The following is a 17,500-nucleotide window of genomic DNA, read 5'->3' on the forward strand; positions in this document are numbered from 1 at the left end:
CCCTACCACTTCTGCACAAGGTCTCCTTCCATGTGGTCTTCAAATATTCCCAAATCCCTTCTACAGTTCCTGGTGCATGTGTTGTCTGGTCCTGTAGTGCTTGAAACCGGTTGTGTAATGTGAGTTGGTATAGTTCTAAAGTGCCTATATCTTGGAACTGCTATATGTTGAATTTGATCCTCCCTTCTCTTTGTTTCGTGCATTTCAATTTCAACTGGAACCTTGCTGTGACTAGGTGGTGGTCAGATGCAGCGTCAGCTCCTCTTCTCGCTCTGACATCAAGCAGTGAGACCCTGAATTTCCGGCTAGTGCAGATGTGATCAATCTGGTTTTCAGTTGTGTGGTTGGCAGAAACCCATGTTGCTTTGTGGATGTCCTTGTGTGGGAATATGGAACTTCCAAAACCAAGCTGTTGGCTGCACATGCTTTAGCAAACCTTTCTCCGTTTACATTCATGGTTCCAAGCCCTTGCGTTCCCATTATCAGCTCATAGCCATTGTTATTTCCTCCTATTTTCGCATTCATGTCCCCCATTAAGACCATGATGTCCTTTCTTTTCTTTGTCTGAAGAATGTGGTATAGAAGATTGTAAAATTTGTCCTTCGCTTCGTCCTCTGCATCGTTGGTAGGGGCATAGCATTGTACTACTTGAAGGTTTATTTTCTTATGCGTGGTATGGAATTTTGCAGTAATGATCCTTGAGTTGATGGGTTCCCAACTGATGAGGGCCCTCTGAGCCTCTTTGGATAGCATGAACCCTACACCCTCTGTATGTGGTGCAGAGTCTTCTGGATGCCCTGAATATAATATGGACTCACCACTGGCCAGTTTAACCTGCCCCGACTTGAGCCATCTGGTTTCGCACAGACCCAGGAGAGATATTCTGTATCTCCTCATCTCTTCCGCTATAACTGCTCTCTTTCCTCCTGCATACATGGTCCTGACGTTCCATGTTGCGATGTTAGTGAAGTGTCTAGGGGTCAGAAGAATCGGATGCACCGACTCCTTACGGTTTTCCGAGTGCATCGTCATTTTCTCTTTGGTTTGTGTAACCGAAGAGACTTCCTTTCCAAGACTTTTGGATTTTTTGGTTTTCATCAACGTTTCTGTAGCAAGGACTTTTATGGGTTGGGGTTGCTAGCCCCAAGCCTAACCTTCCACCATTTCTGGTTTCGGGAGGTTTTGGAGTTGACTTGTTAGTAGGGGCGTAACAGTACACAAAAATTTCCGTTCGGTACATACCTCAGTTTAGAGGTCACGGTTCGGTTCATTTTCGGTACAGTAAGAAAACAACAAAATATAAATTTTTGGGTTATTTATTTACCAAATTTGCAAAATCTTCCACCAAAAATATTTTTCTTAGTGGAATATTTGATGTGAAGTAATCAGAACCTTGGATAGGTCAATAATTCATAATAACATTGATTTTGATTCAATATTATGTTTTGAGCAATGACAGTTTGAAAGAAAAAAAAAACAGCTTTGTTTTATTAGTCAACATTGCAACTTTTTCTAAATTACATTTAACGTTTTAAGCTTTTTTATTTCACTTTTGTTATGTTTTTGTTTATTTTAATAGTATTTTTAGATTGTGCCGTGGGCCTTTAAAACATTAGCTGAGGGCCGCAAATGGCCTCCGGGGCACCTTTTTGACACCCCTGCTATAGATAATAAAAAATTAAATCTGATAAATCTATGGATAAAAAGCAGAGCCTGGCAACGCATGCGTGTTTATCATAACTCTCTCGCTCTCTCTGTCTCTGCCCCTCCCTCACGAATGCTGCTGCGCGCACAATTTGTTTTGTTTTTAACCCCTTCTTAACCCTGAACGTACATTGAAAATACACGCAACCCTAACTCAAAATGCCGGACATTTGAGGCATTTAAGAAACTCCGCCCTGACAGCTCCGCAAAAGAGGACATGTCCGGTGAAAAGAGGACGTATGGTCAAGTCTATGGTAGCCCGTTAGCTGCTAGCTTGCCGTGTGTTGTGCCTCAGTGTGCATTGTTTACACAACGTGCGTTACGCTACTTAATATGTCAGTGTGGAAACTCGTTCGGTACACCTCCGAACCGAACCGGAACCCCCGTACCGGAACGGTTCAATACAAATACACGTACCGTTACACCCCTACTTGTTAGTCCCCTCGCCTAGTCTATTGTCTTCCAGGTAATGGGTTACAGTCTCATACCACGTGAGACCAGACAGACATAGGGTCGTGTACAAGCTGTCTCGGCACGTAAAGCCCAATCAACTCTTGCTACTGTGTAGTGAGAGCCGCACAGGGGCGGTATAGCTCGGTTGGTAGAGTGGCCGTGCCAGCAACATGAGGGTTGCAGGTTCAATCCCCACTTCCGCCATCCTAGTCACTGCCGTTGTGTCCTTGGGCAAGACACTTTACCCACCTGCTCCCAGTGCCACCCACACTGGTTTAAATGTAACTTAGATATTGGGTTTCACTATGTAAAGCACTTTGAGTCACTCGAGAAAAAGCGCTATATAAATATAATTCACTTCACTTCACTTCACTTCACCAGCAACAAGCAATGAAACTGGTGCAAGCCCACCCTACCAGCAGCGTGAGACTGCAGTCGGTTGTATATTTCCCATTTATTGTCAATAGGGAAAAAATACCAGAATTTCTGGGGAGACTGGGAATTTTCGTAAAGGGAAAACCTGTTTTGCGTTTGGTATACAGGAAGAGCAGTGTGGGTGGATGGTTGAAATGTCAGATTCGGGTTTAAAATATTGCAAAGATTTTAGAGAAATGTTCTCATTTATTTGAATAGGAATTCCCTGGACATTCGAGGAAACCGGGAATTTTTGAAAATGTTGATACTAGCACAATTGTCCGAGATATGAATGGGTTGGTGTTGGAATTTTTGTAATCGATTGAAAAATGTTGACAGTTTGAATTTAAATTGGTATTTTGGAATTTCAGGAAAACTGCGAATTGGTACCAAAACAATGGTAGTTTTGTTGTCCCAACTCAGAGGAATGTTTTCAAGGTGGAATGGTGAAAAACAGTTTAAAAATGTGGACTGTGGAAACTTTCCAGGAAGAGGTGAAAATAGGGCCTTGGAAAACTGGAAATTCCTGGAATTTTTTTAACTTGGAAAATGATAGTTTGATTTTCCAAGATGAGATGCGTGTGTGGATGTTGGAACGGTTCGAATCGGTTGAGAAATGAGGAAAAAGTGCAAGTTAAAAAAATTGCCAATTCATTTTCACCCGGAAAACCTGGAATTCTGGGTAATTTAGGATATTTTTTTAAATGATTTTTGGGGGTGTTCACTATTCCCGGTCGAGCCAAACGTTTTGATATTGGAACGGTTCTGATTGAATGAAAACTGTGGGCTGCGGAGCCAAAGTTATGCGGCGGAATAATAACAGATAGTTTTTTGGTGTAGAATCTTCTATGTGTGAATGCTAGGACGTTTCCAAACTAGATCAATTGATCTGAAACGTGTGGTTGTGTGTAGACTAACATGCTTTTTTAAACTGGAGCATTTAACTCTGCATAGGACTTTGATTTTTTGAAATGCAGTCCGTGGATGTTTACATTAGTATGTTTGTGTTCTTCACTTGCTTGTGAATGGATTCTGTGTGCACACTCATTTCCCAGTGCATGTAGAGGTACTGAGTGCCATGTTAAGCAGAAAGAATCACCACAATTACCACAAAGAATGTTTCTTTGAGGTATACTCTTTTGGGCTTCTCGGTGGTTGCTTCAGGAATCTTCATATGCGTCTTGTCCACTCTTTTCCTCGGTTCTCTCGTACTGATTACGAAGTTTAGTTTGCCTAAAAAAACATGGTGAGCGCGGTTTTCTGTGCCTTGTCACTGCAGGGTGGAGAGTCAGGCCTTGCAGAGAGAGCTGACCGGACTATCGGAGCGCTACTCTCAGAAGTGTCTGGAGCTAAACCGGGCTGAACAGAACAACGCTGAAAGAGAGCGGGAACTCCGTCGAAAGGAGAGCAATCTGGAGCAGCTCAGGAAGGAGAACCAAGTGAGTTGTATCACAAGAACACAAGCATGTTAGCCCATGGCATAAACAAACAAGTAGAGGTCACAAAATCATGGCCCGGGCTTTTCTAAAGATTTTAAGATGTTTTTCTTTCATTTGAACCCATCAATTATAAAAGATTAAATCAATTTTGCTGTCAAAGTCCTATAAGATTGTTTCAATCAAATCAGGAAAGGAATTAGACCGCCTACGCCAGGGGTGTCCAAACTACGGCCTGCGCCGGCGTTTTCAGTTTGGCCCGTGAGATGTCATGAGTCTACTAAGGGATCTGGCCTGTGGGGTGTTGTCAAATTAATTTCAAATATCAAATAAACTGAATCAGCACATCATTCACTTTTATGACCCAATCCAAACAACCTTCTTTAGTCATGGTGCAAAAAAATGCAACCAATCCAAAAAGCCAACATATATTTTCATTAGGGCTGGATGATTATGGCAAAAATAATAATCGCGATATTTTAATGACGACTAATAACATGATTATTCATTAATTTTCAAGTATTTATTGTACTACCAAAAGTCAGCTTTAAATATGGTTAAAAAAATGAATGTGACAAAAAAACTCAACAAGTAACATAATAAAAGTAATAACAATACATTTAAATTACAATAGCTATAGAAAAAAACACATTCAAATTAATTTTTTTCCGTTTACCATAATACGATGCTTTTTGTGTTAAATAAAATTGAATAAAATGTTTAATTAAATGCAAAAAACATCTTTAGATAAATTCTACCAATAGTTTAGGTCAAAGCGTAATAATTGTGTAAATGTATCAGTAAGTGTTTTTAAGTAAATTACGCTTTTTAGAAAACTTTATTTTGTTAGCGCAACATCCATTATTGTGAAGGGAGGAAGTGTGTTGTGCTATTCTCAGCCTGACGAGTGAAGAAAGAACATGAAGCTATAAAAAAGAGAGAGAGAGAGTACCTCTCAAGTTATGACTGACATTAATGTTACGTCCATGATGCTCAAAATCCTGAAAAAATGGTTATGGAAAGTTAATACGTTACAAGTCAAGTTAATATAACGTTTACAGGGTTTCTCGCAGCGCTTTGTTGTTAAGGCGGCCGCCTTCACAACAAAGAGCCACCGCCTAAACTAAAGTATTTTATTTATTTTATTTTATTTTTTTAATCATTATTATTCTTTTTTATTTTTTATATTTTTGTCCTGTCCAGCTTCTCAGGCAAATCATATAGTTGATGTAGATGCCCATATCGGCTGTTCAGATTTACTTTACAAAAGAGAAGTGTAGGATACTTCTCTTGTTGCTTTATTTGTATTTGACTTTATTAAATGTATATATTTTAATTATTTGGTGCTAAACTAAAGTCTTAACAAGCTGCTACGCTTCGTACTGCCTCTGCCTCTGTCAGTATGTCTCTGCAGCACCCAGCATTGTCCCACCCACACAACCATCTGATTGGTTACACGCAGAGCGGTAAAAGCCAATCAGCAGTGCGTATTCAGAGCGCATGTAACAGCCAATCAGCAGTGCGTATTCAGAGCTCGTGTAACAGCCAATCAGCAGTGAGTATTCAGAGCGCATGGAGTTAGTTCTCACGGCAGAGGCAGGCAGAGAGGAGAGACGGTGCGGGTTAACAGAAAGGTGTTTAGCAGGTGAGCATAATGCAGCGGACTCTCCCCAAATTATAATAAACATCTCCCAGTCAACTACTAGTAACATCACTATGAGCCCGTTGACGTTCTAGAAATATAAGCGGCAGCTCAGCTCGCTCGCAGTCCTTTAGGTGAAGGCTAATTAGCTTTTAGCGTAACGTTAGCTCATTTTGCGGTGTGTGTGTGTGTGTGTGTGTGTGTGTTACGGACAGCAAAGCCCTGTCTGTATGAGAGAAAGACAAGCATTATTGACCTACAGTTAGCAACTAAGTTATTTCACTTTACCTTTTTCTGTGTTGAAGCAGCAAAAAAGGACATGTTAAATGAAGAGTTTCTGTCTCTGATAGTTGATATAATAATGTAACTGCATCATAAAGCCTACATGAACTCCATAGTGTTCAGGGATGAATAGTCTCTCCTATTGCTATTGTACTATTTTGTCACACACACACGAGCAGTGAGCAACAGCGGTGGCCGCGCCCGGGAATAATTTTTGGTGATTTAACCCCCAATTCCAACCCTTCATGCTACATTAACCATTAGTAATGTAGCAGCCAGTTTTGAATGGCAGGGTCCCTGCTATCACATGTTGATGAAAATATAACATTTACATAATAAAAATCTACAGGCTTCCCAAATGCTGTTATAAATGAAGCATGATGAGTTGAGCATATGTCAGCATGTGGCCCCACTTTTAACTCTTTTTTTTCAAATGCTTATTGCAAACGCTTATTTAAAATAAGTCATTAATTTGAGTTAGTCATTATTTGGTCTTAGTAAGTCAATATTTACTAAGTCAAAATAATGACATACCTCGTATCTCAGGTTACTAGGACTGTTTTGTGTTTTGTTTTTACTTTACGGAAAAAATATCGAGATATATATCGTATATTGCCATTCAGCCTACGGAGCGGAAAACACAACCAAAAATTGTAGGCTTCTTCACGCGACGAAGCCGGCCTACTTCACCACAGTCTGTAGTCTATTGCCCCCCAGGCAGCAATGAGATGGGGACGTGATGGCCAAATTACCAGCACCTTCTCCGTCCGCTGTCCCCTTCCCCCTGGAGAGACACCACCTTAACTAACACATGTTTATGGGGGAAACACTGGTTTAGATTGTAGACTACATCTTCAATGTTTGGCTAGGTAAAATAAAGACATGATTGAGACTCCATCGGTCCGGTACGTTTGTTTTGGTTTTTTTACATGCAAGCCCACCTGGCGTCTCAAGTGGATTTGCTAAAAAAATTGTTCAAATGCCAGTTATTCGTTTTGTCCAATTGTGCACAAAATCGGGAATTAGGGGGGAAAAAGATTCGGTATCTGTTTTTTCATTCTGGGTTTGGAAAGAAATATAGAAAAAAGCAAAGTTATTTCTTTTTTTCTGTTAGTGTCGGTTTTATATTGAAAAACAGATAAATGGAAGGTTAGAAAAATCTAAAGTTTTTCCGTTTTTTTTAAAAGCTAGTTTTCAATCAATCAATCAATCAATGTTTATTTATATAGCCCTAAATCACAAGTGTCTCAAAGGGCTGCACAAGCCACAACGACATCCTCGGTATAGCCCACATAAGGGCAAGGAAAAACTCACCCCAGTGGGACGTCGATGTGAATGACTATGAGAAACCTTGGAGAGGACCGCATATGTGGGTAACCCCCCCCCCTCTAGGGAGACCGAATGCAATGGATGTCGAGTGGGTCTAACATAATATTGTGAGAGTCCAGTCCATAGTGGATCCAGCATAACAGTAAGAGTCCAGTCCACAGTGGGGTCAGCAGGAAACCATCCCGAGCGGAGACGGGTCAGCAGCGCAGAGATGTTCCCAACCAATATACAGGCGAGCGGTCCACCCCGGGTCCCGACCCCGGACAGCCAGCACCCCATCCATGGCCACCGGATCTGTGTGTCTTCCCCTCCACAAGGGATAGGGGGGAGCAGAGGAGAAAAGAAAAGAAACGGCAGATCAACTGGTCTAAAAAAAGGGGGGCTATTCAAAGGCTAGAGTATACAAATGAGTTTTGAGATGGGACTTAAATGTTTCTACTGAGGTAGCATCTCTAATTGTTACCGGGAGGGCATTCCATAGTGCTGGAGCCCGAATAGAAAACGCTCTACAGCCCGCAGACTTTTTTTGGGCTCTGGGAATCACTAATAAGCCGGAGTTCTTTGAACGCAGATTTCTTTCCGGGACATATGGTACAATACAATCGGTAAGATAGGCTGGAGCTAGACCGTGTAGTATTTTATACGTAAGTAGTAAAACCTTAAAGTCGCATCTTAAGTGCACAGGAAGCCAGTGCAGGTGAGCCAGTATAGGCGTAATATGATCAAACTTTCTTGTTCTTGTCAAAAGTCTAGCAGCCGCATTTTGTACCAACTGTAATCTTTTAATGCTAGACATAGGGAGACCCGAAAATAATACGTTACAGTAATCGAGACGAGACGTAACGAACGCATGAATAATGATCTCAGCGTCGCTAGTGGACAAAATGGAACGAATTTTAGCGATATTACGGAGATGAAAGAAGGCCGTTTTAGTAACACTCTTAATGTGTGACTCAAAGGAGAGAGTTGGGTCGAAGATAATACCCAGATTCTTTACTGAGTCGCTTTGTGTAATTGTTTGGTTGTCAAATGTTAAGGTGGTATTATCAAATAAATGTCGGTGTTTAGCAGGACCGATAATCAGCATTTCCGTTTTCTTAGTGGTGAGTTGCAAGAAGTTAGCGGACATCCATTGTTTAATTTCATTAAGACACGCCTCCAGCTGACTACAATCCGGCGTGTTGGTCAGCTTTAGGGGCATGTAGAGTTGGGTGTCATCAGCATAGCAATGAAAGCTAACACCGTATTTGCGTATGATGTCGCCTAGCGGCAGCATGTAAATACTAAAGAGTGCAGGGCCAAGAACCGAACCTTGGGGGACTCCGCACGTTACCTTAACATAGTCCGAGGTCACATTGTTATGGGAGACGCATTGCATCCTGTCAGTAAGATAGGAGTTAAACCACGACAAGGCTAAGTCTGACATACCAATACGTGTTTTGATACGCTCTAATAAAATATTATGATCGACGGTATCGAAAGCAGCGCTAAGATCAAGAAGCAGCAACATAGATGACGCATCAGAATCCATCGTTAGCAGTAGATCATTAGTCATTTTTGCGAGGGCTGTCTCCGTAGAGTGATTTGCCCTGAAACCGGATTGAAAAGGTTCACAGAGATTGTTAGACACCAAGTGTTCATTTAGCTGCTGTGCGACAATTTTTTCGAGGATTTTCGAGATAAACGGAAGGTGGGACACCGGCCGGTAGTTTACCATGAGGTCAGGATCGAGGTTAGGTCTTTTGAGCAAAGGATGAATAACCGCTTTTTTGAATGCTAGTGGAACAGTGCCAGAGGAGAGTGATAAGTTTATAATATTTAGCACTGATGGACCTAATAATACAAAAAGCTCCTTAATAAGTTTCCCAGGAAATGGGTCAAGTAAACATGTTGTTTGTTTTGTCCCATTGACACATCTTAACAATTCCTCTAATGTTATTTCATCAAAGAGAGAGAAACTATTTTGGAGGGCGGTATCCTTCGTAGATACAGTCGTATCTGTGTTAATAGAACCCAGTTGTAGCTGCGATGCATTGTCTTTAATCTCCTTTCTAATGAGTTCAATTTTCTTATTAAAGAAATTCATAAAATCATCTGCTGAGTGGGTGGAGCTACTGGGAGGAGTCCCTTGTTGGGTTAGCGATGCTACTGTACTAAACAAAAATTTCGGATCATTTTTGTTGAGGTGGATGAGATTTGAGTAATATTTAGCTTTAGCTAGGGTAAGCATGTGTTTATAAGTTGTTAAACTATCACTCCATGCTTGATGGAAAACCTCAAGTTTAGTAGCGCGCCATTTGCGTTCCAGCTTTCTACATGATAATTTATGGGCTCTAGTTTCTTCTGTAAACCATGGGGTGCGCCTTTTAGGGGCTCTTTTAAGCTTTAGCGGTGCTATACTATCAATGGTGTCGCGCAGGGCGTCGTTAAAGTTGTTAGTGAGGTTATCAATAGAGCCGACATAGTTTGGGAATGGTGCCATTACCGAAGGCAGTAGGCCAGTTTTAATCAATTAAGCCAAAAAGATTTTAGCTCATGTACAAATAGTGAGGGTGGGGGCCCTTCAGGAGTCTACTATTAGGGGGGAACACCACATGTGTATGTAGCACGTTTACACTGTGCAAGCAAGAGTCACTCTTAAATACAACCAAATCATTGTCTCATGCAAATGTAAATATTCTTCCATCCAGAACTTAAAGGAGCGCTTGGCAGAGGAGATCTGCCGCATACGATACAACACAGATCTGGGTTCAAAGGACAACCGAGATGGGACATCCTGTGAATTAGAGGTACGAAGCCCTTCTGTATGTTTATATGCGCAACACCAAAGGGGAAAAAATGTACTCCGTATTGAAAGGAAGTAAATATATGAATGAGACCATGTTAAGATGTTGTTTTCGGAATTTTGCCTATTCAATAAAGAAATGTCCATAGAAAGCTAAGGTATTTATTATTTGAGATCTCAAATAACATCGGCTTGCAGAGAAGTGAGTTTACGCTGCTGACAGAAAGAAAGAAGAGAGAATAAGAGAAAGACAGGGAAATCTTTCAGAACCTTCAATCTGCCTGAGAAAGTGAAGATAGAGGAGGAGGGGTTGGGGCAAAGAAGACAAGCAAACATTGCAAGGACAAGAGGAGGATATGAAAAAACAAAAGCAACAGACCAGGGATAAGCAATAATACAGCATCAATCACAAAAGACACCCATTTGGAGGAACCTTTGCCCAAAAGACAATATAAAGAGATTACTCAAATATTAATATGCCACAACAATGTCAGACGTCTGTGACATAACGTAATTTGCCAGTGTGTTTAAGGCACAGAAAAAAAATATGCAGCTCCAAATCGTTATGATTAGTCGTCAGATGTTTGCATTTGCACACTTGCACATAGGTTAGTATGCGGGGGACAACACTACCACGGCCTGTCGTGAGAAAGGTGTTGTGAACGGCAAAAAAGCTGAGCAGGAACATAAAAAACCTCCTCATAACCCCTCTGACTTTTAACCATTACTTCTGCAAATCTTTGTGTCACGACTTTCTGGCAAGAAACAAAAACCACACTGCTACTTGTCTTCCAGGTCCTGCTCAGAGTCAAAGAAAACGAGATCGAGTACTTGTATAAGGAGATCAGCTGTCTAAGGAATGAACTGGAGTTCCTCAACACGGTATTTTGTGTTAAAAATGTCTGTTAGCTACATTTCAGGCAATGTTTATCCTCTAATGTTTGAAGCAGGTTCTGGTTGAGAATGTTCCTCTAATGTTTGAAGCAGGTTCTGGTTGAGAATGTTAACGCCTGCAAGAATTTAACGGTTGTAGCTAAATTCTAAGACAGGGGTGTCCAAACTACGACCCGCCAGCCTCTTCAATTTGGCCCGTTATGAGTTCAGCAAAGCATTGCACTGCCGAGTGCTTACAAATTAGTCTTAAATACCAGGTGGCGTCTGAATTAGGGCTGAGCGATATGGCCTTTTATTATTATCTCAATATTTTTAGGCCATGTCACGATACACGATATACATCTCGATATTTTGCCTTAGCCTTGAATTAACACTTGATACATATAATCACACCTGTGATGATTATATGTGTCTACATTAAAACATTCTTGTTCATACTGCCTTAATATATGCTAATTTTAAACTTTCATGCAGAGAGGGAAACCACAACTAAGTCAATTTACCAAAACTGTATCTATTAAACAGTTATTAAGTAGTGGCTCAAACATTAATGTAATTTCCAAAACAGAATGTGCAAGATTGTCAGAGACATTTTAAAACAAGCTATTAGTGCATTTTTGTGCATGTCACCAAGATGACATATCAAAACAACACTAAATTAAAGTGCACAGAACACCACTATAATAGTATAAAACAAATAAAGTGCACTTTTGTGCATGATGTCACACAATATATTTCAATAACTGTCAAATAAAAATTAGCTGCATAAAAGGAAATCAAATAGTGTATGTCCTTTGCTATTTGGTGGGTTCCTGCGGACGTTATCTCCTTCTGTTGTTGACTATTTTTTTCATACGGTGTTGATCTGGAAATAGTTGCTTGGGGATTTTGTGGGTATGGCACCGAACGGAGATGTTGACATGCCCAGTTTCAAGCACTCTTAATTGTCTAGCGGGTGACTGTTCAAATGATGCTACACATTAGCAGTGGTGCTACTTTTTGTAGCAACGCTTTTGCCGCATACTTGTTCACCATCTACCCGCTTGAAGCCAAACCACCGCCAGACGATGGACTCCCTGCTGTTTTTCTTGGGAATTAATTCTTCCTTCATTTGTTACCAGATTCGCACCTTCTTTCTCTCATATTACCACTCACACCAATCCGCTAGCATCACAGCTAACTTTACCCATGCCGCTACCTCTCTGGTCCGCTAGAGCGTATGACGTTGCATGCGCGACAGTATGTGACGAATGTCAGAAGGTGCGCTTGTTTCATGTCTCTTTGAGAAGGAGAGACAAGAAAGAGTGAAAAACGCCTGTAGTGTAATGCCCGCAGCTACAAACCCCGTTTCCATATGAGTTGGGAAATTGTGTCAGATGTAAATATAAACAGAATACAATGATTTGCAAATCATTTTCAACCCATATTCAGTTGAATATGCTACAAAGACAACATATTTGATGTTCAAACTGATAAACATTTTTTTTTTTGCAAATAACCATTAACTTTAGAATTTGATGCCAGCAACAAAGGAAGGTGGCAATAAATACTGATAAAGTTGAGGAATGCTCATCAAACACTTATTTGGAACATCCCACAGGTGTGCAGGCTAATTGGGAACAGGTGGGTGCCATGATTGGGTATAAAAACAGCTTCCCAAAAAATGCTCAGTCTTTCACAAGAAAGGATGGGGCGAGGTACACCCCTTTGTCCACAACTGCGTGAGCAAATAGTCGAACAGTTTAAAGGCCTACTGAAACCCACTACTACCGACCACGCAGTCTGATAGTTTATATATCAATGATGAAATCTTAACATTGCAACACATGCCAATACGGCCGGGTTAGCATACTAAAGTGCAATTTTAAATTTCGCGTGAAATATCCTGCTGAAAGCGTCTCGGTATGATGACGTCACGGATTGTGGAGGACATTTTGGGACAGCATGGTGGCCAGCTATTAAGTCGTCTGTTTTCATTGCAAAATTCCACAATATTCTGGACATCTGTGTTGGTGAATCTTTTGCAATTTGTTCAATGAACAATGGAGACAGCAAAGAAGAAAGCTGTAGGTGGGAAGCGGTGTATTGCGGCAGACTGCAGCAACACAAATACAGCCGGTGTTTCATTGTTTACATTCCCGGAAGGTGACAGTCAAGCTTTACCATTGGCCTGTGGAGAACTGGGACAACAGAGACTCTTACCAGGAGGACTTTGAGTTGGATGCGCAGACGCGGTACCGTGAGTACGCATGCAGCTGCGGCTTCCAAACATTTGATCGCTTGCTGCTGGTGCGTGCCGCTATGTTCATGTCACGTACGTAACTTTGGGGACTTTGGGGAAATATATGTGCTGTATGAACTTTGGGGAGGTGAACGGTACTTTGGGCTGTGGGATTGAGTGTGTTGTGCAGTTATATGAGTTGTATTGGCGGGTTATGTGGACAGGAGGGGGGAGGATTTTGTTATGCGGTATTCATTTTTGGCATATTAAATATAAGCCTGGTTGTGTTGTGTCTAAAAGAGTATATATATATGTCTTGTGTTTATTTACTGTTTTAGTCATTCCCAGCTGAATATCAGGTCCCACCCGCCTCTCACAGCATCTTCCCTATCTGAATCGCTCCCACTGCCCTCTAGTCCTTCACTCTCACTTTCCTCATCCACAAATCTTTCATCCTCGCTCAAATTAATGGGGAAATCGTCGCTTTCTCGGTCCGAATCGCTCTCACTGCTGGTGGCCATGATTGTAAACAATGTGCAGATGTGAGGAGCTCCACAACCTGTGATGTCACGCTACTCGTCTGCTACTTCCGGTACAGGCAAGGCTTTTTTATCAGCGACCTTAAGTTGCGAACTTTATCGTCTATGTTCTCTACTAAATCCTTTCAGCAAAAATATGACAATATCGCGAAATTATCAAGTATGACACATAGAATGGACCTGCTATCCCCGTCTAAATAAGAAAATCGCATTTCAGTAGGCCTTTAAGAACAACGTTTCTCAAAGTGCAATTGCAAGAAATTTAGGGATTTCAACATCTACAGTCCATAATATCATCAAAAGGTTCAGAGAATCTGGAGAAACCACTCCACGTAAGCGCCATTGCCGGAAACCAACATTGAATGACCGTGACCTTTGATCCCTCAGACAGCACTGTATCAAAAACCAACATCAATCTCTAAAGGATATCACCACATGGGCTCTGGAACACTTAAGAAAACCACTGTCACTAAATACAGTTCGTCGTTACATCTGTACGTGCAAGTTAAAGCTCTACTATGCAAAGCGAAAGCCATTTATCAACAACATCCAGAAATGCCGCCGGCTTCTCTGGGCCCGAGATCATCTAAGATGGACTCATGCAACGTGGAAAAGTGTTCTGTGGTCTGACGAGTCCACATTTCAAATTGTTTTTGGAAATATTCGACATTGTGGCATCCGGACCAAAGGGGAAGCGAACCATCCAGACTGATATCGACGCAAAGTTCAAAAGCCAGCATCTGTGATGGTATGGGGGTGCATTAGTGCCCAAGGCATGGGTAACTTACACATCTGTGAAGGCACCATTAATGCTGAAAGGTACATACAGGTTTTGGAACAACATATGCTGCCATCTAAGCGCCGTCTTTTTCATGGACGCCCCTGCTTATTTCAGCAAGACAATGCCAAGCCACATTCAGCACGTGTTACAACAGCATGGCTTCGTAAAAAAAAAGAGTGCGGGTACTTTCCTGGCCCGCCTGCAGTCCAGACCTGTCTCCCATCGAAAATGTGTGGCGCATTATGAAGCATAAAATACGACAGCGGAGACCCCGGACTGTTGAACGACTGAAGCTCTACATAAAACAAGAATGGGAAAGAATTCCACTTTCAAAGCTTCAACAATTAGTTTCCTCAGTTCCCAATCGTTTATTGAGTGTTGTTAAAAGAAAAGGTGATGTAACAGTGGTGAACATGCCCTTTCCCAACTACTTTGGCACGTGTTGCAGCCATGAAATTCTAAGTTAATTATTATTTGCAAAGAAAATAAATAAAGTTTATGAGTTTGAACATCAAATATCTTGTCTTTGTAGTGCATTCAATTGAATATGGGTTGAAAAGGATTTGCAGATCATTGTATTCCGGGCATGTGAAGGAGGTGCTGGGGGGATCAGGGGTGGCTTGGCGAGCATGCCTCTTCACACGCTTTGCTGCATGGTGTTGTGTGCGCTGTTCCTCTATATAATCCACTCCCTGTGAGGAGTGGGAGCGCCAGAGGTCTCGGCAGGAAGCAAGTTCCTCCAGTGAAGAGGGGTTGATCTGGCATCTCTTCAGTGTGGTTTTCATTTGGTCTTTGAACCGCTTCTTCTGCCCACCAGCACTGCGTTGGCCTAGGTGTAACTGACCATAGAGGATTCTGCGTGGGAGTCTATGGCTGGGCATTCGGATGACATGCCCCAACCACCTAAGTTGATGTTGGGTCATGATGGACTCCACGCTGCAGCTGCCTGCCCTCTCCAGCACTTCTGTGTGCGGCACTCTGTCCTTCCATGTGATGCCAAGGATCTTCTGCAGACATCTTAGATGGAAGGTCTCCAGGCTTCTCAGATGGCGGCTGTAGATAGTCCATGCCTCACAACCGTACAGTAATGCAGTGATGCATACTGCTCTGTAGACCAGCACTTTGGTGTAGAGTTTGAGGTTGCTGTTCTGAAAAACCCTTCTCCTTAGACGACCAAAAGATGCTGATGCTTGCTTGAGGCGGTTCTGGATCTCGTCATCCATTGAACAGGTGTCAGACATTATGCTCCCCAGGTATTTGAAGGTGGGCACCATGAGCAGCTGTTGCCCTGCTGCTGTGAGGGTTATTGTGGGGTTTTGTGGGAGGTCAGCACTGGACTGACAGAGTACCTCTGTCTTCTGGGTGTTGATCGTCAGTCCCATTCTGGTATATGCAGGTACAGTTGCCGAGACGATGTTTTGCAGAGCCTGTGGTGTATGGGCAACCAGGGCACAGTCATCGGCGTATTGCAGCTCAATGATGGTCTCCGAGGTCAGCTTGGTAGTTGCCTGTAGCCTCCTGATGTTAAACAGGTTACCATCAAGCCTGAAGTCCATGGTAACTCCAGCCTGCTCCTCCATTCCCCTACGTAGCAGTGTTGTGACACAGACGAGGAAGATGTTGAAGAGAACTGGAAGCCAGCACACAGCCCTGCCTCACTCCAGTTTTCACACCAAATGGCTCTGAACTGTGTCTTCCCACTACCACTCGGGCCATCATCCCAGAATGGAACTGTGCAAGGATGGTGAGAAACTTGGACACCCAAATCTCTTCAGGACTTGCCACAGTAGGTCCCTGTTCACTGTGTCAAATGCCTTTTGAAAGGTCGACAAAGGCAATGAACAAGTCCTTGTGCTGCTCCTGGCATTTTTCTTGGAGCTGACGTGTCGCAAAGATCATGTCAACTGTCCCCCTGTCCTTCCGAAAACCACACTGCGACTCTGGGGTGACCCGTTCTGATATTGCGGGGATGAGTCTGCGGAGCATGACCTTGGCAAGGACCTTTCCAGCAATGGCCAACAGAGAGATACCCCTACTATTGGAGCAGATGGATTTGTCGCCTTTGTTCTTGTAGATGGTCACAATGTTGGCATCTTTCCACTGTTGCGGGACACACTCTTGTCTCCACACCTCTGAAATGTAGAGATGCAGTGTCCGTGTACAGAGGTAGCCTCCTTCCTTGAGAAGTTCAGCCGGGATGCTGTCAGGTCCAGGGGATTTATTGTTTTTCAGGGTTTTCACTGCATGCAGGATTTCTTTGAAGGTTGGGGGGAGGTCAAGATCTGGCACGCTAGGATGTTCAGGGAGCTCTGCAAGGACAGTTGGGTCCACTGGGGTGGGCTGGTTGAGCACGGTGTTACAATGCTCAGAATCATGCGGTGGTCGGTCCAGCAGTCTGCCCCTCGCATAGCTCTTGTAATGAGCACGTCCTTGAGGTCAGCCCTCCTCACGATCGCATAGTCTATCAGGTGCCAGTGTTTGGACCTGGGATGCATCCAGGATGCCTTATATTTGTTCTTTTGTTGGAAGATGGTGTTTGTGATGGTAAGATCGTGTTCCGCACAGAGACCAAGGAGTCTCATGCCATTGGGATTGACTTTTCCAATGCCGTGGGCACCGATCACACCATTCCAGTTTTGCGTGTTCTTTCCGACTCTTGCATTGAAATCACCAAGCAGCATGATTTTGTCACTCCTCGGGATGTGACTGAGGATGTCATCAAGTGCCTGATAGAAGCAGTCCTTTCCTTCATCATTGGATGGCAGAGTTGGTGCATAGGCACTTACCAAAGTGACATGTCTGCATTTTGCAAGGGGGATGCGAAGAGTCATGAGCCTTTCACTGACACCCACTGGTGATTTTGTGAGCTTAAGCAGAAGGCTGTTCTTGATTGCAAAACCAACTCTGTGAAGGTGTGGTCCGCCTATGGGGTATCCTTTCCAAAAGAATGTATAACCCTCTCCTACTTAATTGAGTGAGCCTTCCTCGAGGAATCGGGTCTCACTGAGTGCTGCCACATC

At 42.7% G+C, this 17,500-nt stretch overlaps 1 protein-coding gene across 3 annotated transcripts in view; it reads left to right on the plus strand.

The window, feature by feature from the left end:
* triobpb (TRIO and F-actin binding protein b) overlaps nt 1-17,500 on the plus strand; it is a 111,618-nt gene that overhangs the window by 88,513 nt on the left and 5,605 nt on the right. For all 3 annotated transcript variants that reach the window (XM_061973556.1, XM_061973558.2, XM_061973557.1), the window contains 3 exons: nt 3,851-4,010; nt 9,951-10,049; nt 10,841-10,927. In XM_061973556.1, the coding sequence (XP_061829540.1) occupies nt 3,851-4,010; nt 9,951-10,049; nt 10,841-10,927 (346 nt within the window). The remainder of the gene's footprint in view (nt 1-3,850; nt 4,011-9,950; nt 10,050-10,840; nt 10,928-17,500) is intronic.

The sequence above is a fragment of the Nerophis lumbriciformis genome, linkage group LG22 (assembly GCF_033978685.3).
Source record: "Nerophis lumbriciformis linkage group LG22, RoL_Nlum_v2.1, whole genome shotgun sequence".
Classification (NCBI taxonomy): Eukaryota; Metazoa; Chordata; class Actinopteri; order Syngnathiformes; family Syngnathidae; genus Nerophis; species Nerophis lumbriciformis.